General features: G+C 57.5%; 1 protein-coding gene and 1 long non-coding RNA gene across 4 annotated transcripts in view; one reads left to right on the top strand and one right to left on the bottom strand.

The window, feature by feature from the left end:
* Window positions 1-15,584, bottom strand: part of MACROD1 (mono-ADP ribosylhydrolase 1) — a 130,163-nt gene extending 114,579 nt beyond the window's left edge. The window contains exons 1-3 of one of the 3 annotated variants that reach the window (XM_036326838.1): window positions 15,152-15,584; window positions 5,133-5,234; window positions 4,432-4,548 (exon numbers count right to left, since the gene is read on the bottom strand). In XM_036326838.1, coding sequence (XP_036182731.1) covers window positions 4,432-4,548; window positions 5,133-5,234; window positions 15,152-15,422 — 490 coding nt within the window. In that variant the 5' untranslated portion in view covers window positions 15,423-15,584. The remainder of the gene's footprint in view (window positions 1-4,431; window positions 4,549-5,132; window positions 5,235-15,151) is intronic. The other 2 variants (XM_036326839.1, XM_036326837.1) reach the window with 2 other exon arrangements.
* Window positions 15,585-15,726: 142 nt separating this feature from the next.
* On the top strand, window positions 15,727-23,163 carry LOC118665374. Its single transcript, XR_004970630.1, has 4 exons — window positions 15,727-15,983; window positions 18,013-18,109; window positions 21,879-22,015; window positions 22,593-23,163. It is a non-coding gene; the product is annotated as an uncharacterized LOC118665374 (long non-coding RNA).
* The last annotated feature ends 326 nt before the right edge of the window (window positions 23,164-23,489 follow it).

Below are 23,489 nucleotides of genomic sequence, written 5' to 3'. Positions count from 1 at the left end.
GACAGCGCGGGGGCCAGGCTCCTGGGGGCCCTGCCGGCCGCAGCGGGATGAGGCGGGAGTTTGGCTGACTTGGGCTGCAGGAGGGCACGACGCGCTGGCAGACCACAAATCAAAGCCCCAGGACTTCAGGCAACAGAGCGCCACTTCACGCCTCATGTTAAATAAATAAGCGTCTTACAACTCCCAGGGAGGCCAGCGTGTCGCTGTGAGGCATGGCTGCCCCGGCCTGTACGCCGGCCCACGGCGGCCCCTCCACGGCCTCCCTGACCCGCCTCCCCGCCTGCCACCTCCCGGCAGAATTAATGGGTCCCTGCGCGTGGGGACACTCTGCGTAGCCCTTGTCCCCAGCGCTTTGTCACATTACATCCTACTTAGTCGCTCTGGCTCTTGACTTCCCCTCAATAATGTCCTGAGGGCTCCCCGTGTGCCAGGCATGGGGCCCAGCACGGGACCAGCCTGAGCTCATATCATCCTCACACCACCAGGCATGAAGCCAATGATGACCCATTTTTCAGATGAGGAAACAGAGGCTCCGACGGACGGGCCTGGGCGCCGGCGTCGCCGCCAGCAGGAACGCTGAGATTCGGACCCCTCCTGGCCTCTGTGCCGTGGCCCCGACTCACTGGCCAGGGACATCTTCGAAGTGAAAGGTTCTTTCTGTCTTTGCACAAAGCACCGCCTTCATCCCTGCTCTGTCCTGTTATGCCTGAGGCCGGGGCCAGGAGCCCGCCCCGCTGGCCCCGAATGGGGTCTTTCTTTGTGCTGGGACACTTCCTCGCTGTCTGTCGAGAGCTAGGGGAATGCTGGGAACCTCAAGGGCATGGAGACGACCCGGTCAAGGTCATGCCCTCCTCCCCCAAGACACACACTCCAGAAGCCGGAACACCCCCAGGGTGGAGACCCCAGAACTGGAAGAGATGCCAGGCATGGTTCTCCCCAGACACAGCCTGGAGGTCGCAGGCCAGACACTGCCCCCCAGAATCTCTGCTCCAGAACGGGGGCCTGCAGGGACTCCCTGGCTTGTCTTGCCAGCATGGCAGCCCAATTTAATTAAGATGGATGCTGCGTGCCCCCGTGGGCAGGAGCCGTGGCTGGCACAGATGGCAGGAGCCTAAGGCTCTCCAGGCTGCTAGAGAGCGCGGGAGGCCGTGGCCAGCGGGCTGAGGAGGGTCCCGGGATGTCTGCACTGGGTCTGGGGACTTGGGGGACTTGGTCCTGCCCCTGTGGCCTCGAGCCCTGCCCTCCACCGGCCAGGCAGCCCCCCTTCTACTCTCTGCCCCAGCAACCCCTCCATGTAACATACCTCACACACCACACACTCTCACACACATACACACATACACACATACACACACACACACACACACACACACACACACACACACGCCAATCACATCTCAAATACCGCCGAGTGGGGTAAAAGGCAGTCCTGGGCTGCCAGTGCCAGGGGACCCGTTCAGAAACAGAAGGTGATTTTCCGAAGTCCTGAGAGAGGCCGGGGCGGGGTCCCTCTGTGGGGCAGGGAGGAATGAGGTACACAGGCAGGGAGGGCGCCTGGCTCCTGCCCTCTCCAAGGATTCCCCAGGGTTTTCCCAAGAGCTGGGGAAATATCCCCCCCACCAAGGCTCTTCAGCATGGAAGGGATTTGGGGGGCCCCAACCACCCTTTCTTTCATAGGCCCTTCCCAACTCCCCATGCCTCCCCCTCTACGGTCCCTGCAACTGGAGCAAAGCCCAGGCAGCGATGGCACCTTCCCCATCCCCCATTCTGACCACGGGGACAAAAAGAGACACCCCCGCAAACCCAGAAGCTCTGCTACTGACCTTGAGCCCCCAGCCCCATCCCAACCCCGCCAGTCCCCAGGGGGTACTGACCCCCATGAAGCCAACATCGCCCTTGGCTTCAACACCAAAAATGTGAACATCTCCACCCCTGGAAAATCGCTCGCTCCCTTTCCCCATTGTGGTGGCTCCACAGGCCGGCGCTGAGAAGCAATTATTCACGGCTAATGATTATAATCAAGTCAAATAGAATTTAATGGACACGCATTCTCTTCCTGCTTGAAACTTTACATATGAATTAAGCACATATGGGTTCCACGAGGCACAGACTAGATTTATGCAGCCCGGAAAAGCCCCTCCAGGCCGCGGCTTTTTATTCCGCTAATAAACAGGCTGATTTACGGGCGGTGCTGGGCGTGGGGACCGTGATCTCTGCCGCCCCCTGGTGGTGGGCAGTGGCGGCCTCAGCCAAGATAGTAGGGCCCCAGGGATGAGGCCCCATGTCAAGGCCTCCTAGGACCCTGAGGTCTCAGCAGTGCCAAGGCCACCTGAACACCAGGGCTGGCCAAACACCTGGACGGATGGCCTGGACGGGTGCAAGCTCTGTGTGGACTCCCTGAGTCCAAGGGCCAGCCTCAGCCATGCCCTGGGGCTCCAGGCAGGTTCTGGGTTCTCCCTGCCGTGAGACTCTTTTTAGAAATAAGGAGATCCCAAGAGAACTTGCCAAGCGGTGCTGGGTAAACTGCAGCCAGCAGAGGGAGGAGAACGCTGCTCATCTGTGGGAGGCACCCAGCACCCCTTCTCACCGCCGGGGCAGGGCCGACGCCAGAGGAACGACGTGGCATCGACAGCAGCGGCAGGTGCTGAGGCTCCCGGTTCATGCCAGGCACTGCGTGTGCACCACAGCTCGTGAGCACCAGCTCCTCACGCCCCCCAACACCCCACAGCGGGGTTTCCTGCCACCCCCACCATGCAGAGGAGGAAGCAGGAGCCCAGGCAGGTTTGGAGGAAAGGGGAGAGGTGTGCAAACGCTGCCGCCCCAGCCCGGTGCACTTGGATGCAGCCAGGACCGAAGTGCTCTCTGAGTGCGCGAGAGGCTGCCAGAGCCGCTGCTCTCGGAGGCTGGCAGGCACAGGGCACTCAGGAAGGGCCATTAATCACTCCGCAGCCCTCCGGAGCCCCGCCGCTCCATCTGCATCCCACCGACGCCCTGCCTGGGTCCTCCCACCCTCCCTCCCGGCCCCCCAACCACCCACTCAGCCGCTAAGGAGCTGATAAGATGCCCCACTTCCCCCTCCGGCCATTCTGCTGCTCAGCATGGAAAGTGCCAGCGGGGTGCCTCCCACACCCTGGCCAGCGACTGAAAGGGGGGGGCACTGGGCAGGGCAGCCTCATGGGCCTGTGGGACTGTCCCCTCAGCCACAGCCCCAGGGCGTGGTCCTCCTGCCCCCAGCCAACCCCTCCTGGGTCGAGGCAGCAAGAACGCCCTTCTCCTCGGGGCTGCCGTGACATCTGCCGGCCCAGCTTGGCGAGTCTTAGCTCCATGGCTCCCCAGATGGACTCACAGACCTCGTGGCCACCCTAGGGGCCCAGGGAAATGAGCAAAAACAGCAAAAGGAACTCGGAGGTGACCCAGCCTGCTGCTGCTCGGAGTCAGAACTCGTGTGCCTCGTCACCTGTGTACCGAGACCGGCAACGTGGGGGCAGGAGCACCGTGGGACTGCACGGTCCTGCCGACATCGAGAGGGGGTCACACAGAACGAGGCCGCTGCCAGAAATGCAACCCGGACCACAAACGAGCAGGCCCTGGGCAGCCCTGTCACTCAGCCAGTCAGCACCAGCACTACCACGCCCCAGAATCCTTCGACGACCCCACTCCCTGGCCAGCCCTGGCGTCAGACACAAGCCCAAGGGTGAGAGGAAGGAGATTGGAGATGCTTCTGGGGGTGCCGGAGACTGCAGGGTTTCCCTGTGAGTCTGCCCAGGTCCCCAAACCTTGCTCTCAGAAAGGGGCTCCCTGCTGTGACGTCCTGCGAGCAAGGGAGTGAGGGGTGGGTGAACCACCCGCACATCTGGACGTGACCGCCTCTTGACACCTGCTCTGACCTTGGCCAGACAGCCACTGCCTGGGAGAGCAGCCACCTTCCTCCCCCCTCTAGGGGGACAGAGAGCAGACTCCCCGACTCATCACAATAAACTGCCAAGCCAGCAAGTCACCACGGGAAGCTGAGCCTGGGGCACCGGGCCTCCGCCCCCGCCCTTCCTCCGTGAGCTCCCCGCTGCTCCAGCTCTGACAGTGAGGGGCGGGCGGCGGAGGAAGGAAGCGGTGGTCAGGGCATCCGCCTTCCTGGAAGGGCGGCCCGCAGCCCGGCGCGATTCCAGCCAGGCTCTCTCTTCCCGGCCGCTAATGGGTCTCCGAGCCGTGAGGCAGCGCAGCCAAGGCGCCCCTGACACAGAGGTCAGGGTTTCAAGGGAACAGGCGTCCACTCAGCCGACACTCCGGGCTCCCGTGGCGCCAGCGGGCCCTCTCCTCCGGCCACCCAGGCCTCGCTGGAGCCCGGTGGTGTCCCCGTGCGGGGCACGGCAGACCAGAGCGAAGGTGACCGGCCGCCAGGTCTCTGGCTCGGGCCAGCCAGGAGCCTCCACTCACCGGCGTTGACGATGGCGTCCACCTCCAGCTTGGTGATGTCGCCGCGGAACAGGGAGATCTTCTCGTTGAGGTGCTTGTCCTTTTTGTACTTGGGCTCCTCCACCTTCACGGTCAAGCCTGGAACAAGCAGAGGCTGAGAGAGCCCGTCACTGCAGAGTGGCCCCCAGTGCCCACACGCCGGGCGCCCGAACAGCGCCCTCCACCTCCAGAGGCAGCTGGCCCGGGGGGACTGAAATCCCGGGTGACGGCAGCCCACGACTAAGCGCCTACTATGTGCAGCACACATCCAGTCTTGAATCTTTATAGCAATGTTGTGCAGTATTAGCAGCGCCCTCCCCATTTCACAGATGTGGAATTGAGGCCTGGGTGGGTTAAGTGACTTGCCCAGGTGACCAGTTACCAGGGCTACCATGTGCAGGGCCTGGGCGCTCACCAGCACATACCCCGCAAGCCACGCCACCGCAGCCACAAATCCTGGCTCAACAGCCAGGTGATGGGGGGTCTGGGCACAGCCTCCTAAGGATGTCATGGGGGTAAAAACCAAACCCGCCTCAGGCTGTGCTACTAATTAAATGAGGTGACGCATGCACAGTGCCCCGCACACAGCAAGCACTCAGCACCCGCTGCTGCCACTCTTCCTGGCCTCGTCCGGAAGATTCTCCCGAGGTGTGGTCGCAGGGGCCACCTCCCGGCAGGCCTACCTTTCGCTGTCTCCTTCCAGGTGGGGACCTTCTTCAGCCTGATGAAGTCCTGGCAGAAGTAGTGCTCCTCCCGCTGCTTGTCACTCAGGCCCTTCAGAAACGCTGCGGGGCGGGGCGGGGCGGGCAGGAAGGACAGTCAAGGCCGGCAGGGCGGGTGGCAGACCGGGGGCTTCCCCACCCCCACCCCCACGGTCTGGGGACTCTCGCCACGTCCAGGATGAAAACCAGCCCTGGGAGTCCATTCTTCCCAGAGGCTCCACCTGGGTGTTTGGGTCTGGAGGCCCCTGGAACATCCTGCCCTGCCCTCTTTGTTCAGGAGGGGAAACTGAAGCCCCGGGAGGCCGAGCACATCCCTCCAGCACCACAGACCAGAGTTCAGAAATCAACTCGGCCACTTTCCAGCTGCGCCCACAGCTCTAGGCCCCTCATTTCTTCATGTACACAGTGGGGATTAAGACACCTCTTGCAGAGTAATTTCAAGCTTACACATGCTCAGGCCAAGCAGGTTGGTGACAATGAATCAATTACATTATCAGTCAGTTACATCATCCATTGATTACATTATCAGTCCATTATATGATCAATCAGTTACATGATCAATCAGTTACATCATCAGTGGGTCACATTACCAATCAGTTACATGATCCATCAGACATCATCATTGGCATTATGTGTAGGCTCAGGACACCGGGAGCCAAGACAGCCTTCCTCCTCAAAGAGCCACAGAGCCAAGCAGCCTGCTGCCCGTTACAGCAGCCCCCCAGCACCGGCTGAGAGCTCCCCCCACCCCACAGGTGTCTGCTGGGTGGCCCAGGCCAGCTCCCCTGCGGCGGCACCAGGCAGAGGAGCCCAGAGTACCCCTCAGAAGCAGCCAGCTCTCCTGAGCCCTGGTCCAGGCTCGTGGCTTGTGAGCTCCCCCTGCTGGCCTGAGCCCGCGCGGTACCCAGGTGCTCAGCCCAGCCTCACTCCCCTGACCACACACTCCCCAGCTGGAGCAGTCTCCCCTGACCATGGGGAGGTTGGGGGACAATAACCAGCAAAGGTCACAGACAAGGGACTCAAAAAGCACCAGAAAGTGTGCAGAGGTGGGAGGGCCTTAGAGCAGTGGTTCTCAACCTTGGCTGCACATTAGAATCACCTGGGAATCTTTTTAAAATCCTGATTTCTGGGCCTCATCCTCCGGAAATTCTGTTTCTTTGTTATGGGGTGGGGCCACAACATTAGTAACAAAGAAACAGAATTTCCGGAGGATGAGGCCCAGAGATCAGAATTTTAAAAAGATTCCCAGGTGATTCTAATGTGCAGCCAAGGTTGAGAACTACTGCCTTAGAGCAAGTGGTGGGAGAGAAGGGGGTGCCCCCCCGGGGGCCTTCTGGGGAGATGGCTGCAAGGGGCAGGTATTCAAGCCAGGTTGGCCCCTGGGTGCCATTTTCCTGCTAAAGTCACTAGGCGCCTCCAAGCCTCGGCTCCTCACGGACGCAGGCCCCCAGGTCGTGGCCTGGCTCAACTCTAAGGCGGGGCGATTATAAAAGGCTCATAGCACCCGTGGCTCAAACCAGAACCCCACTTTCTGGCAGCCACGCCCCACCCTTCCACAGACACCTACAAAGTGCCGGTCTGAACCTGGTGCTGGGGATACAACAGCCAACAAGGCAGACGTGGCCCTGGCCCTGGAGAACCCACAGTCCGGCCCAGGAGACAGGCCGACCAGGCTCAGCACCAGCAAGCCGTCCAGGTGGGCGGGGAAGGCGCTGGGGGCTGGCACAGGGACCCGGACCCAGCCCAGGGGACCTGGGAGACTCCGAGAGGAGAGGGCGGCGGCCAGGGCGGGAAGGGGTTCCCGGGCAGGAGCAGCATGTTCAGGGGCGTGGGCTCAATCCCCAATGTGGGGAGTGCAGGAGGTTCCCTCTCATCATTGATGTTTCTATCTCGCCCTCTCCCTTCCTCTCTAGGAAATCAATAAAAATATTTTTAAAAAATAAATAAACCAGCGGTTCTCAACCTGTGGGTCGCGACCCCTTTGGGGGTCAAACGACCCTTTCACAGGGGTCGCCTAAGACCATCGGAAAACACATATATAATTACATTGTTTTGTGATTAATCACTATGCTTTAATTATGTTCAATTTGTAACAATGAAATTGGGGTTCGCCACAACATGAGGAACTGTATGGAAGGGTCGCGGCATTAGGAAGGTTGAGAACCACTGAAATAAACTCTTGACCTCCCCCTGGTGGCCTGTCCTCCCGCCCATCCAGGTGCTGCTTCAGAAAGGGGTGCCCTCTTCCATCTCCCCTCTCCCAAGCCTCCCCCACTCGTCCTCCAGCCATCAGGTGCTGCCTCCTCCTCCCACCAAGCAGCAAGCCCCCCTCCCCCCCGCCCCCACCCACACCCCGTCCTCCCTTTCAGTCACTGGGCGTGAAGGCCACCTGGCTCACCTTCCGGAGGACTAGCTCCGGCAGCTCCCCCTCCACACCCTCTGCTGGTCCATCTTTTAAAACAAAACCCTCCCTCGACCCCACATTCCACGCCCCGCAGCTGTGGCCTCGTTTCTCTGCCCCCCTCCCCCACTGTCTACACTTCCTCCCTCCCATGCTCCTCCAACCAGGACGGTCTGGCCCCACCTCTCCATCAAGGCCAAGGTCAGAGACACCACGGGCCACGGGGCCCAGTGCAGTGGCCCATCCTGTCCTCCCTTGTTCACTCGGCACCTCCAGCCCTCCAGCCCCTTCGTCCCCATCAGGAAGCCCCTCCCCTGGACCCCGCCTGGCTCGCTGGCCCCCTTCTCAGTACCTTCTCCCTCCTCCTTCATCCACACCCTCCCTAGTCTTCACAGCAATGCCTCGCAGTCAAAACCTTTATGCTCGTAATCCCAGAGCCGCACCTCCAGCCCCTCAGCATCCTCTGAGCTGTCAGACTTATCCCCACAGTCCCCCGAAACCAAGCCTTCTGCTCACTCTGCCAGAGCCAAGCCTCCCTCGTCGCTCCCTAGACCCCTCCAAAGCCCCCAACTCCCAGCGACTCCCCGTGTCCATCCAATCGTCGGTTCCTCACACAGCAGCCCAGGGAGCTTAGGAACATGTCAGCAGCCATCGCTCTGCTTAAAGCTCATTTCAAAATCCGCGTCCTCACCATGGCCAAGTAGCAGGCCTGCCTCTCTCCCTGACCTCCTCCGTGCGGCCCTCCCCGTACAGTTCCTTCTGCCCCCTGCACCTCGGCCAGGCAACCAAGCAGGTCACCTTTGCGCTCCTCCACCAGCCAGGCTGTGCCCTGCCTCAGGGCCTTTGAACCGGCTGTGCCCCCGCCTGGCCTTCCTCCTCCCTGCCTACCCGCCCCCCCAGAGCAGCCCTTCCCTGACTACCCTTCACTCCTCACTTGACCTTGGCCACACTGGATCTGTCCTGTTTACGCCGGATCCCCACCACCTGGCACAGTGCACAGCACGTGTGCACATCGTGGGCTGAATCAGTGAGCGAACGAGCTGAGACCTGGAGGTGGAGGACAGGTTCTAAGAGAACAGTCTTCGGGGCAGAGGGAACCGCATGCACCAAAGCCCTGGGGCAGGAGGGAGCCTGTGGGCGGAGAAATGGGGAGGGATCTAGATCGGCTGGGCTGGAAACAAAGGCTTCCACGAGAGGCCAGGCCGCTGCTGTGGTTCTCCTTCCTGCTCCTCGGTCCCACAGGCTCGGGCTCGCCACGCCCAGGCACGTTCATGGGCGGCACCCGGCCTCTCTGCGCCTCAGTTTTCTCGTCTCTAGAACAGGGACACGCCAGCCCTCCTGGAGCCTGGGCTGGCTGCGCCTGAGAAGCTGGCGGCGAAAGCGCTGTCAGCGGTAAAATGCAGCACGCACCTCGGGGACAAGCACTCCCGCCTGGAGGGGGTAAGACTCAAGGGAGCAAAACAAAACAAGACACAATTCGGGGGGATTTTTTTTTTCAACTTGGGGCACAGTGAGTAGAGGAGCTTTTTAAATTATCTGGGTCCCCATATTTGTCATCTTGCACAACTGTGACCAAAGACATCCCCCCTCTCAGGCCTTGGCACTGCCCACGTGCAGGGACTCCCAGCCAGCTGCACCCGGCGCCAGAGTGAATGCACCTGCTGTGGCATGGACACTGGGCAGCAGGGACCCAGACCGAGCCCACCGAGCCCACAGGACCCGGGAGCCAAGGTCCTCAGTCTGGGTGCCCGGAGGTGGCTCAGGTCCCCTAGCCAACACCATCTGGCAGATGCCAGCACCCACCTTTACAGAAGAAGCAGAGAAGCCTTGCCCAGACCCAGGCAGGCCTGGGCAGCATGCGGCCCAGCGCTCACTCTCTCTTGCCCCATCCCCGCCCTCCCCGCTACCCATGGCCTGAGTGACCATGGCCTGCACAGCCCCTCTCCAGCCAAGTCCAAAAGACGCCCCCCCCCCCCTTTCTCAGAGACGACAGAGGTAGACAACCAGAGCTCCCAGCTCTGCCACCAGTGCTGGGCGCCAACCTGGGGACACGTGTCAGCCTGTCCCTCCAGCCCGTGGTCCCCAGGCACGCACCCCTCGAGGCCAGCATGGGGGCACCCTGTCCTCAACCCCAGGTCTCGGCCGGGCTGATGGGAGGAGCTACACACACTGGTCTCTGACTCCGAGGGAGGAGAAGACACAGCGATTCTCACCCAGTGCCCTGGTCACCGCCACTTCCCGCCGGTGGCACCCAGGCCCGCCTCACGCGCCCCGGGAGAAGCGGGGCCCTTCGGCTGGGCACGTGCCCCACACATTTATAACATCGTCCATTTCCTTTTGCCCGAAAGACAGATGCAGACTTAAAGCACAAGTGAGTTTTATTTTTCTGATAAGAGATGTACAACACAGGTTTTAATTTTCTTTCTGTTTTGGAGGCGAACGTATTTCACAGCTCAGTGAGACAGGTGCTGTAGAAAGATGTTTGCAGTAAATTTTGATGGGGAGGCCTGACCCCAGACAAAGCTTCTGAGCTGGAGGAAGCAGGCTGCGCCAGAGCCATAAAGGGCAGCAGGCGAGCGGGGATTCAATGATGTGTTTTAAGAAGTCTTTGTGGCGCCCTGCAAGCCGCTGCTCAGAAAGGGGAGGGCAGGCCGGGCGGAGGGGCTCCTCTTCCGGAGAAGGCCAGGTGGGCGGGCTGGTAACGCCGGGCGCTGCGAACAGGGCAGCAGGGCCATTCATCACCGGGGCTCACGCCCCCAGGAGCGGGGTCTTGTCAAAGCTCGAAGCCCCACGGGGCTTTCCTGCCCCTCGCCTCCCCCGCACCTGGGATGTGCCAAGGCGACTTCCTCCGAAGACAGAGGGGAGAAGGCCCCCCACCCCCAGGTGTGCCCAGAAAATGTCCCAGCTCAGCAGTCGAATCAGATAACCAGCCATAGGCAAACTACGACCCGTGGGCCGGATCTGGCCCGTTTGAAATGAATAAAACTAAAAAAAAAAAAAAAAAAGACCGTACCCTTTTATGTAATGATGTTTACTTTGAATTTATATTAGTTCACACAAACACTCCATCCATGCTTTTGTTCCGGCCCTCCAGTCCAGTTTAAGAAGCCACTGTGGCCCTCAAGTCAAAAAGTTTGCCCACCCCTGAGATAAACCATCCACTCTGGACGTGGTGCCACAGGTGGGACCAAGCACTCGCCCCGCCCAGCGCACACAGGCTGGAACACGAGTGCTTTCTTGAGCCCCCGGGGAGAGGAAACAGGACTCAGGACGTGCGGGTCAAGCTCCAGCGTCTGACTGCACAGCAGGGACAGGTGTACTCAAGCTCAGCGTCTCCGTGGCCAGAGCACAGCAGAGAGGAGACAAGCCCCGGGGGAGGGGGGGGGGACTGGGGACCCTCCGTGCACCATGTGGGCAGCTGTGTGTACATGGTTTTGATGTCATCCCAGTGCAGCCTACAAAACCTGCAAGTCAGGTGTTGTTGGTCCTATTTCACAGATGAGGAAACTGAGGCTCGGGAAGCATGGGAGCAGGTGCTGGGGTGGCGCAGGTCTGATGTCACCAACGCCCGTTCTCTTTCGCACACAGCTCTGCCCCCACTGCAGTCCGGAGGCCCCTCTCCTGGAGGCTGGGCCCTCCCGTGGTGACAGTCCCCAGATGCCCTCGGTGCCTGACCTTGAGTCCCTTCACACCCAACTGCCTCCCAGCACAACTGTTCCTACAATTTTCCGAGAAACAGGCACCACCTGAGGGGATCAGGAGGGGATTCATTTAGAGAGAGTAACCTGGCCAATGTCGTCAGATACTGCAGAGGTCTCCCCAAAAGACTGACCGTCTCCCCCTCAGGAAGACCCAGCCGATGCTCCTCACTTACCTAGAGGGAGAATGGGCCCTGGAAGCGGGCAGTTCCCTTGAGGGTAGAGAAGAGGAATCCCCAGAGCGAGGCAGAACCGGCCACCTGTCCAGAGGACACACTGGGCCATGCGTGCGGCTGGGCACCCTGCACGCAGACTGCGACCCGGAACAAGCCAGGGACGGGGCTCCTTGGTGGGTCGGTCCCCCAGGGGAAGCTTGCCCAGCCGGCCCCGGGCAGAGGGCTCGGCTTCCAAAATCACCCCACCAGCTCCCCAGTTAGAGAACGTAGGCTGCTGAGCGAACCTAAGACTAGGATGTGGCTTCCACATGCTTCCCCACAGGGACAGGGGGCTCCTTCCAGGCACCTGGGTTTCCACACCTCCTGCCAGAATTCCCCACCTTGAGCCATACATCAACCTTCTGACCTATACGTCAGTATCTTGTGAGTTTGGTTACTATGCACCAGGCTTTTTTAACTGCTTTTTTTTAAAAAGAAAATAGTTTATTGACTTTTAGAGAGAAAGGAAGGGAGGAAAGAAACATTGATATGAGAGCAAAACATTGATTGGCTGCCTCCTGCACGCCACCTACAGGGGATCGATCCGCAACCCAGGCATGCGCCCTGGGCAACCTTTTGGTACACAGGACGATGCCCAACCAACTGAGCCACACTGCCCAGGGCTGTGCACCAGTCTTTAAGAGAGGACCATCTCAGGCACAGATGGGCATTTGGAGGCCTGTGTAGGTATGTCCCCAAGAGAAGGGAGAACACATGTCCGTCAAAGACATGTACGAGAATACTCAGCACAGCTTCATTCCCAACACTGGCAACCCACATGCCCGTCAACAGGAGGACGGGACATCCACACCACGGGGCATCACACAGCCGTGAAAAGAGAGCCAACTGCTGACACACCACTAATGAGGACGAATCGCAGATATGAAGTAAAAGGCGCTGGCACACTGTATGCCTCTGTGCATATGAAGGTCAAGAGACTAAACCAGTGGTTCTCAACCTTCCTTATGCCGCGACCCTTTCATACAGTTCCTTATGTTGTGGTGACCCCCAATTTCATTGTTACAAATTGAACATAATTAAAGCATAGTGATTAATCACAAAACAATGTAATTATATATGTGTTTTCCGATGGTCTTAGGCGACCCCTGTGAAAGGGTCGTTCGACCACCAAAAGGGTGGCGACCCACAGGTTGAGAACCGCTGGACTAAACGAACCGATAGAAAAGTAACTAGCTTTAACGGGTATTGATTGGAAAGGGACTCAAAGGAACCTTCTGGGGTGATGGCAATGTTCTACCTATCGATCAGCCTGAGGGGCACGGCTGGATACGAGTATGCAGGCGCTGACGGTACACTGAAGGTCTGTGTACTTGGTCTACGTCACTGCAGCTCTGCCCCGTGGGGTCTTCAAGGACCAAAGCTGGGACCCCAACCAGAGGCAGGTCCAGCTGAGGCAGCACCCCCAGTGTGGTGGTCTTAAACACAGGCCCCTAATTTTTGATCCTCTTCCCTTCCAAAGGGGGACCCTAATTTCCCTCCCTTGGAATGTGGGCTGGACTCCATGACTTGACCTACGCCCTGGGATAAGGCAGAAGACACGCTGCTCGACTTGGAAAACCAGGTCACGAGGAGGCACTGTGGCTTCTGGCTTCCGGCTGGGTCTCCGCTCGCTCCCCATCTTGGATCACCTGCTCTGGGGAAGCCGGCTGCCATGTTGTAGGGACACTCAAGCAGCTCTGTGGAGGCCCCTGGTGAAGAACTGAGGCCTCTGGCCAACAGCCATTTCCTGTGAGTGAGCCACCTGGGAACGGCTCACTCCAGGCCTCAGCAAGTCGCCAGGCCTCCCGAGAACCCTGAGCCAGAACCACCCAGCTAAGCCACTCCCACGCCCTGACCATCAGAGCGGGAGATGCTTGCTGTTGAAGCCACTCACCGGTTACGCAGTAATAGGTAACTAAAACACATGGAGGTCTCTGTGCTGCCATCTGACACCTGCTGGGGACTTGACACCTGGTGCTGGGGTACCTGGGACCAACTGCCCTCCTCCCAAGCCCCAGACAGGGCACTGGAGCTCAGGCAGCCCCATCTGCCCTAGTTTCTGACCTTTACCTGGCACTGTCCCATTGGATGACCAAATTCTCTACCAGTTTCCTCCCCCCAAAGTAGAAGCTCCGTGAGGACAGGGCCCTCCCTGTGTCACTCGTGGCTCCATCCCCAGCACCAAACAGTGCTGCACATAGAGCACTCAGTAAAAGTGGCCTGACTGAAGGAGTGGACATCCCAGCAGAGGGACAGAGACGCCGCAGGGGCCCGGGAATCCCTAGGGGCACCAAGGAATGGGTGGTGGTAGGGAGCTGGATCCTAAAAACTGAGGCAGATCTGAGCCTGGTGCCTGGGCCCCTGGCCTCCCTAGCTCCGTCCAACCATCCTGGGTTACCGTTACTGTCCCCTGACAGAGAAGCCAGGCTCCCTGTGGGACAGTCCCCTGCCGGGGGACTTTGCCAGCCCCCTGCTCCCTGCCCTGATCGGTGTTCTGGGGCCAGCGCTGAGGGCATAGATAGAAGCACTCGTTGTGCTCACAGATCAGTCAAGTGCTTTCTGCGGGCGCTTTTAGATCCCGGCGCAGGCCAAGCGATTCCTGATGGGGGTAAATCATCTCAAACTCTACCTCCAATCGGGAGAGGACGGCCTCCCTACACCCTCAACCGTGGCCGCCCAAGGCCTGCCTTCTCAGCCTCATTGGCCAAAGCCCCTCCACGGGCGGGCGCAGCCAATGAGCTGCGTTCCCTGCCCTTTTGAAAGGGGATCCAGCGGGCAATGGCCACCAGGGCCCAGGGAGCAGACCCTGAAGGGCAGGGGCAGCTGGCACTGGCATCTGGGCTATTTGGGGCTCTGCAGGTCAGGCAGCCTCCCTTCCTGGCTCTGTGCGGGAGGGGGGCGGGGGCAGAGTCCACCTCTGGGAGTCCTGCCCGTCCTGTGGGGGTGATGTCACTGTCCTCACAGACACAATGCCCCATCTCTGCCCTGTGTCCCCAGGAATGGGGCAGGGACTGTTAACAAGTGGCAGGAGGCCAGGGATGAGGGCGAAAGGGCACCAGACCACGTGCCCAGAGAGGCAGGCCTGACAGGGGAGGAGGTGGAGGGGGGACAGGCCTGCCCAGAGAAGCCACTCCTTGGGGTTATCTGATCCCACCAGGTGGGACACCAGCCGGAGGGCGATCCCCTCAGCCCATTCCCTGCCACTGTGCCCAACACGCCGCCACCTGAGGAGCCACACTATGCAAAACACGGCGAGATCGGGAACCTGAGGTCAGCTCTGCCACCAGCTCCCAAGTGACCTTGGGCTATTCCGCTCAAGCACTGGGCCTCAGTTTCCCTCCTGCACAACGGAGCAAGGTGGTAGGTCCTGGAGGATCTCTGGGGGACCTCTGGGGGTGCCCTGTGACCCATTCCAGTGGGGTACGGCCACCTTCTTCACTCCGCTCCTGACAGGGGACCTGGACCCGGTGGGGGTGAACTGGTTTATGGGGCTGGGAACGCGGGGGGTGGGGGGAGGCGTGGCTGTGAACGGGGGAGTCCTGACCAGGGTATAGGGGGCCTCAACTTCCACCGGTCTCAGGAGGAAGAGCTGCTGGTGGGGTGCCGTCCAACCGCGGAAGCCCACGTGGGGCGGCCCTCGCCCGCGTCCCCTCTGCTCACACTTACATTTTGCCTCCTTCCAGTCGGTGGAGGTGTTCAGGTCCACCTTCGCCGCCATGGCCAGGGGCGCCCAAGTGCGCACCCCGGCTCTCCGCCCCACCGCCGCCGCCCCCCAAGCCCCAACTCCCGCCGGGGTCCGCGCGCGGGGGCCGTAGGCACTGCTGCGGGTCCGCGTGGCCCCCGCCGAGGGGCCTGGCCAGGGGCGCGGGGCGCGGAAGAGCTGCCCCGCGGCGCGCAGCTGAGCCAGGCGGCCGGACACTCGGCTCCGCAGAGACATGAGCGGGCGGCGCGCGCGGCTCCCCGCCCACTGGGACTCCGATTACGGTGCTCGGGGGAGACTCCCCCTTATTTACTCCGGAACCGGGTGGCGCTGCCAGCACGCGGCGACCTGCACCCAGTCCGCGGGACGCGCGGCCAGGAACCAGCCGAACCGCTGAGCACCCTGGGACTTGTAGTTCCGCTGCCGGATAAGGCCCCGCCCTCGTCTACACACGTGCGCGCCCGCCCCGGCCCCGCCCCCTCCCGGCGCCCCGCCCCTCCCGGCGCCCCGCCCTCAGTTAGGCTCTGAGTCTGGGCGGTCCCGCGGCCGCCCGCCCCTCCCTCGGGGCTGGCTCGGCGGAGGAGACTCCCGCCCTCGGCCCTCCACGCGGCTCCGACCCAACTCTGCCCGAACTCCGAGAGCTGGGCATGGCCCCGCCATGCGGAACGTTTTGCTGCCGAGGGCCCCGGCTGGTCTCCCCGCGGGTCACCTGGGTCCCGCCCCGCACCCCATCCCGCACCCAGTCTTCGGGAGGCCCGGTCGGGCTGCCCTTGGGGAGGTGACAACTGACGCGAACAGGTACCGGTTCCGGTTCGGCGACTTTCCCCGTGCAGACGTGCCGCCTCCTCTCCGCCCCGGGGCGGGCAGATGAGCGGCCGGGACGGAATCTAGAGCAGCCGGGAGGCAGGGGCACAGAGTGGGATTTGAAGGTCGGAAACTTGAGGGCCAAGTGACGTTTTCTGGGGAAGAATTGGGGTGATTTTTTAAATATATATTTTTCCGAGTATTTTACAAAGACTATAAAAGATGGATTTTTAACATACTTTTATGTCTTTCTATACTAATACTATTTGGTAAATATAATCATGAATATTTTTACAACCAGTTCCAGCTTTGCCCCCCTGGGGTACACTGGCCCCTTGCAACTTCCGGAGGTGTAACATAAACACAGCATTCAGGTTGGGCTAGTTGCAGACCTGCCCCGATGCTTAGGCCTCCTACGCTGAGTGTGGCAATGACCCTGGACAGGGCTGGGTCAGGGGCACACATGCCAGCAGGAGGAGGGCGTGATTGGCCTTGGGAGTGAGGGCAGAGAGGGGAGATCAAAAGTCAGGGGCCTGCGTGGCGCAGTGGACAGAGAGTCAGCCTGCGGGAGGAAGAGTCCCGGTTTGATTCTCATCAGGGTGCATGCAGGAGGCAACCAATTGATGTGTTTCTCTCACATCGATATTTCTCTCTGTCTTTCCCTCGCTCTTCCACTCTCTCTAAAAATCAGTGGAAAAATATCCTCAGGTGAGGATTTAAATTAATTAATTAATTTTTTTTTTTTTTTAAGTCAGAGGCCAGGAAGGAAGGTCCAATGGCCTGCAACATTCCAGGACCACCAGCAAGGCCTGTGCCCTCTCCCAGAAAGGCCAGTGAGATGAGTTCAGGATGTGGTACTCAGGCCTCCGTGCCCAAGGTCACCTCTCCACTTGCCATTTCTCTAAGAACTCAGCAGTGCAAGAAGGTCCTTGCCACCTGCACCCGGTACAGCAGCCGTGTAAGGGCACTAGCTCGCTGTCCATTCGCTCCACCTCCACTAACCCGTCATGTGCTCCCACTGCCCGGGAGGCAGCTCTGCCCCACGGCACAGACAGGCAGCCAAGTCCGACCCCAGGTCAGCACAGCCTGTGAGGGTTGAGCCCAGGCTTCCGTCCAGGGTTTTTTGGTTCCCCTCTGTGGTCTGGAAAGCGTTGCACAGATGTCACTGATTCGGTAAATGATGTGGGTGACCCTGCATTAGTTTTCTGTTGCTGCCGTAACTAATTATTGCATATTGAGTAGCTTAAACAACGCAATGTGATCTTAAAATTCTGTAGGATAGAAGCCTGACATGGGTCTCCCTGGGCTGACATCAAGGTGTCAGCAGGACTGTGTTCCTTCCTGGGAAGTTGCCTTTCCCAGCTTCCAGAGACCACCCACATTCCTCGGCCTGTCAGGCGGCGGTGCGCCTCTGGCCATTCTCCCAGGGCGGCCTTTCCCTCTGCCTCACTTTTGCTTACCTGGTTCATTTTCCAGGACTACCTGGGGCCCACCGGGATAACCCATGACAATCTTCCTATTGAAAGTCTGCCGAGTTCCACCTGCAGCCTTCACTTCTCTTTGCAGTCATCCCGATATGCCAAGGTTATGGGTTTGAACTCTGCTCAGGGCACATCAAGAATCAACCGATGAATAAGTGGAACAACAAATCAATGTCTCTCTCCCTTCTCCTCTCTCTCTAAAATCAATTTTAAAAATTAAATCAAATAGCCCTAGCCAGTTTGGCTCAGTGGATAGAGGATTGGCCTGAGGACTGAAGGGTCCCGGGTTCGATTCCAGTGAAGGGCACATACCATCGGTTTCAGGCTTCATCCTCGGCCCTGGTCCCAGAGCACATGCAGAGGCAACCAATTAATATATATCTCTCGCACATCGATGTTTCTCTCTCTATGTCTCTCCTTCTCCCTTTCACTCTCTAAAAAATCAATGAAAAAAAATATCCTCGGGTGAAGATTAACGACCACAGAAAATTAAGTAAAATTAAAAAGCAAGCCATGGATTAGGACTTGGTTTGTGATTTCAGTTGAGAGGCCTGGCCACACACCTGCGTGGATGTGGATGGAAGCATGATTCCCACTGGACCTCGCCTCAGAGAGTTTCAGCTGGACCTTATGGAAAAGGTAAAATTTTGCCGGGCACCAAAGGTGTGTGTGGAGCAGCAGTTCTCAACCTGTGGGTTGCGACCCTTTGGGGGTCAAACGACCTTTCACAGGGGTCACCTAAGACCATCGGAAAGCACATATATAATTACATACTGTTTTTGTGATTAATCACTATGCTTTAATTATGTTCAATTTGTAACAATGAAAAGACATCCTGCATATCAGATATTTACATTACGATTCATAATAGTAGCAAAATTACAGTTATGAAGTAGCAACGAAAATAATTTTATGTTTGAGGGTCCCCACAACATGAGGAACTGTATTAAAGGGTCAAGGCATTAGGAAGGTTGAGAACCACTGGTGTGGAAGGTAGGTGTTATTTCAGGCCAAGGGACCCACAGAAACACAGGCATGGAAGTGTGTGGCACCCCAAATCTTCCAGTGGGAATGTAGCACCAGGCATTGGCAGTTGAGGAATTTTAATATTGGAGAGGGAGGTACTTTTGTGCAGAGAAAAGCTACTTACTGTTGCTTCTGTTAAAATTACTACTGTTTATTAAACTTATAAATTAAGAAAAGAACTAGTTTTTCTTACACATACAAATACAACTTGCAAATCTAGTCTTCTATTTATAAATCTAATGTTTGTATAAAAATAAGAACAACTACTTCCATTTATTCTTTGATAAATATTTAATTAACTCAAAGGTTCAATAGATTAAATTCTAAAAATGAATGCCAATTACAAACTTAGGTAATTAAATTCCCTAATAGATTTAAACTACATTGTACAGAGTTGAAATAGCTATTCCTCTCAAACACCTCAAAATCTTAACAGAAAAGCCCTAGCCGGTTTGGGTCAGTGGATAGAGCATCGTCCTGCGGACTGAAGGGTCTCAGGTTCAATTCTGGTCAAGGGCACGTGCCTGGGTTGTGGGCTTGATACCCAGTAGGGGTCATGCAGGAGGCAGCCCATCAATGATTCTCTCTCATCATTGATGTTTCTATCTCTCTCTCCTCTCCCTTCCTCTCTGAAATCAATAAAAAATATATATATTTTTAAATCTTAACAGAAGAGACACATCTAATAAACATTTTTTTCTTTTTTGTTCTTTTTTTCCTTTACAAATAGAGAGTGGGTGGAGGACTGAGGGTGCCCTCCCAAGCTAAGTCTATTTTTTTCTAATCAGTTAAACAATTCTTATCCCCTAATAGATTAAACTTATAAATATGGTAAATCAGTTCTTTTAATGCTGTTTATGAACTTGGGTCCTTTTATTATTTTTTTATTTTTGTTAATCCTCATCCGAGAATATTTTTCCCATTGATTTTTAGAGAGAGTGGAAGGGGGCTGTGGGGGAGAGAGAAACATCATGTGAGAGAGACACATTGATTGGTTGCCTCCTACAGGTGCCCCACCAGAGCCCCTGGCTGAACCTGCAACCCAGGTACATGCCCTTGCCCGGGAATCGAACCCGAGACCCTTCCAGTGCACGGATCGACACTCTAACCACTGAGAACACTGGCCAGGGCTGAACGTGGGTCCTTTTATATTGTTTAAGTTATCTATTGCTATGTATTAAACTGAAAAGTTACTGGCTTAAAGTTCCAACCAGGATGCTGAGTCAGCAGCTGGGCTGGGATACGCTGGAAGGTTCATCTGCTGGTCTTGCCTGCATCACTCCCAGGATTGCCGTCATCTGACCACCCAGCTGGGACTGGGGGCCCAGGATGGCCTCACTCACTGACTGGCAGCTGATGCTGGTGTCAGCAAGGCCCCCCAGGCCCGCTCTATGTGGTCTCTTACCCTCCAGTGGGCTAGACTGGGCATCTCCATGGCCCTGCTCCAGGAGGGTGACACCAGAGGCTGCAATGCCCTTGAGGCCTAACTCTAAGGCAGTGGTTCTCAGCCTTCTGGCCCTTTAAATACAGTTCCTCATGTTGTGACCCAACCATAAAATTATTTTCGTTGCTACTTCATAACTGTAATGTTGCTACTGTTATGAATCGTCATGTAAATATCTTATATGCAGGATGATCTTAGGCGACCCCTGGGAAAGGGTCGTTCGACCGCCAAAGGGGTCGCGACCCACAGGTTGAGAACTGCTGCTCTAAGGTCACACTATGTTACAGCCATCACATCCTGTTGGTCAATGCGGGTTGCAAGGCCAGCCTATATTTGAGGGACTGGAGAGAGATATAGACTCCACCTCTTAATGGGAGGCGCAGCCAGTCCCCTTGCAAAGGGTGGGCATCGAGGGGCAGGAGGAATTACTGCAGCCCTCACTGCAGGCAGCCTACCACTCACACCCTCTAATTAGAGTCACAGACCACACAGGGCAGAGGGACTGCACATGGCGGTGAACAAATCGTAGGCTCTGCCCAGAGTCTAACCTGGGAGACACCTGGTCAACAAGTGAACAAGTGCAAGTCAGTTCAGGCGGCGCTGAGAGCTGCCCAGAGAATGAGTCCAAAGAGCAGGAAAAGGCTCAGCGAAGAGCTGCTAGATTCTTCCGCTCCATACGGCCTCAGCTCCGGTGGCTCAGTGGCGACTGGGTGGGGCTGGAGGGTCCAAGACAGCTTCCCTCACACACCTGGGCTGGGATGGGGAACAGCTGGGCTGTCCACGTGGCAGCTTGGGCTTCCTTGAACCGTGGCTACCTCGAGACAGTCAGACTTCTTACATGGCAACCCCGGGCTCCAAAGATGGGAAGTGTGCGCTGCCAGTGTTATAAGGCTTGGAAACGGGCACAGTAACACTACCCCTGTGTTCTTTTGGTCAGCGTAGTCCCAGGGCCCACCAAATTCAAGGGGAGGGGACAAACTCCCCCACCACACACACCTTTCAGTGGGTGGGGTGTCACCGAATTTGCACCATCTTCCATCTCCTGCAGTGCCCCTGACAGCCTTCTCCTGGTACTGGGTGTCATCCTATGCACTGTGGTCATTTATATATATATTTTTATTGATTTCAGAGAGGAAGGGAGAGGGAGAGATAGAAACATCCATGATGAGAGAGAATCACCGACTGGCTGCCTCCTGCACCAGCCCACACTGGGGATGGAGCCCACAACCTGGTATGTGTCCTGACTGAGAATCGAACCGTGACCTCCTGGTTCATAGGTCGACGCTCACCCACTGAACCGGGCTGCACTGCGGTCAGATTGAACCTGCTTGTCATGTAGCAGGTTTCGGTCTCAAGCCTCAACCAAGCTCAGGTGTGCAAGAAATACATGTAACATTTCCCAGCCTCAGTTCTGTTTATGGTCGGAGCCAAATGATTTGGGGAGCCATCTGGCACATTCCAGGCTGTTCAGCAGCATCCCTGGCCTCGGTAGCCCACCCACCATCCAAGTTATGACCAAAAAAAGTCTCTGGACATTGCAAAGTGTCCCCTGTGGGCAAAGTCACCCCTGGTTGAGAACCACTGCCTTGGGACCCACTCATTCTGACCCCAAGCGCCCATCCTACCCAGCAGTCAGGATATTTTATCTCAGTTATGACTGGGGCCCCTTCTCTGTCCAGGGGGCAAGAGTGTGTGATGCCGTTAACCTTGGCAGGAGCACTGGTCCACTGTCTATCATGGTTGTCGTCAGTGTCCTCACTGGGCTCAACTCGGTGGTCACCTGCGTACAGCAGCTCTCCTCTCATCCTCCATCCCAACTCGCATCTCAGGATAGGCCTGAGAGCCAGGCTGCGGATTCCCTCGGACTCTGACCGCCTCCCCCCGCCCCTCCCCCCGCCACCACCAACTCAGGGAGCCAACACTCCCTCCCGTTCCCAGTCACAGCTAGGAGATAGCTGGGGAGCTGCGAAGGGGTCTGTGTCCAGCTGGCAGTGTTTGCTGATGAACTGAACGTGGCTGTGACAGACAGGAGTCAAGGACGCCTCCAGTTTCCAGCCTGAACGCGTCCAAGAATGGTGAGGCCACTGATGAGAGGGGCGTCAAGGGAGGAGCAACATGGGGGAGAATGTCAGGAGCTCTGATTTGAACACATTGGGAAGTCCATTGGCCTTCCCGGTGAGGCAGCGAGGAGGCATCTGGGGGGCAGCCTGGAACTTGGGTGCAAGATCTGAGCGGAAGATGGAAGTGTGGGAGTCATCGAGACGGTATTTATAGCCACGAGGCTGCCTGAGGTCACTCCGGGAGGCAGGGTGGATGGCGAGGTCCCAGGCTGGGCTCTGGGGCTGTCTGAATAATTTATTGGATAATAATTACACCGTTTTATTCCTTGAAGCATCTGGCACGGTGCCTGGCTCTCCATAGAAGTTCGCCGAATTGAGCAGAACTCTATGGCACTTCATTTCCCACACGTTTTCCCTGCTAGTCAGGGCTCCCATGCTATCTTAGCGGGAGAGCTGGAAGTTAGAATCATTCAGTTAAATGGGAAATGAGATATTCTTTAGGAATTTCTCAGAATGGGAAGGGAACTTTGCCCTCAAATTCCCACTCCAATAGTGAAAGTTCCTGTAAAGACAAAAATTCCATGTGTTCCAGACCCCAGAAGTCAGAGCTGCAAGCCTCCCCTCACCTCCACGCCTTAACCCCACGCACAGCTCCCTGAGGTCCAGATGTTTTATTTCTCCTGATCTTGGGAGAACTTTACCACGGGAAGTTTGCTCTGCAGAGAACTTGGCCGCACGCGTGGAGCCCTGCGGTCTGTCCTTCGCCCAGGATGCCCGCGTGGACAAAGACTGCCCTGGCCACCTTGCTCCCCGCCGTGAGAGCGGCGGCACTGGAATAGCAGCATGAATCACCTGAACCGTGACGCCCAGGACGCCTTCTGTGGAGCTGCTGCTGGTGTCCGGGGAGCCGGGGAAGGGGACCCTGCCCCCTGCCCACCCAGGGGCTGCGAGTTCGCCAGCAACCTGGAGAAGCCAGTCGGTGGGAATGATGAGAGCGAACATTTCTCACTGTTCAGACGTGGCTTTACCATGACACTGATTCAGCTTAAGCTTTAGGGTCTCCCGTCTGCATCCCTTCTGCAGCGCCATACCTCGTGTTTTAATTGGCATTTTTCTTTTCTGGAAGAAGGCTCACATTTTTATAAGTGTCGGGTCTGACAGGACTTGAGTTTGGATTATTTCGTTTAATCCTCATAAGTAACGTCGGGAAGTCACTGGCAGGTCATTATCCCTTTACGGACAAGGTCACAGAGCGTAGGAAAGCCATCTTTGGGTCCCTTGAAAATTCCACACTTGTTCAGCCCTGCACCCTCCATTACCCTTCCTGGCACCCCGTCCCTGGCTGGCTTCTCCTCCCCCCAGGTCTCAGGGGCCTTCACTATGCACCCACCTTTAGCGGCCCCTTCTTTTCCTGCCTCCCTGGTTATTCTCTGTCCCTTACCGTTTGCTTTCCTTATAAGTCTAGAGTTATCTTCATCGGTGCATTTAT

The sequence above is a fragment of the Myotis myotis genome, unplaced genomic scaffold (assembly GCF_014108235.1).
Source record: "Myotis myotis isolate mMyoMyo1 unplaced genomic scaffold, mMyoMyo1.p scaffold_m19_p_10, whole genome shotgun sequence".
NCBI classification, from domain to species: domain Eukaryota; kingdom Metazoa; phylum Chordata; class Mammalia; order Chiroptera; family Vespertilionidae; genus Myotis; species Myotis myotis.
This window is presented reverse-complemented; position numbering and strand designations above follow the sequence as displayed.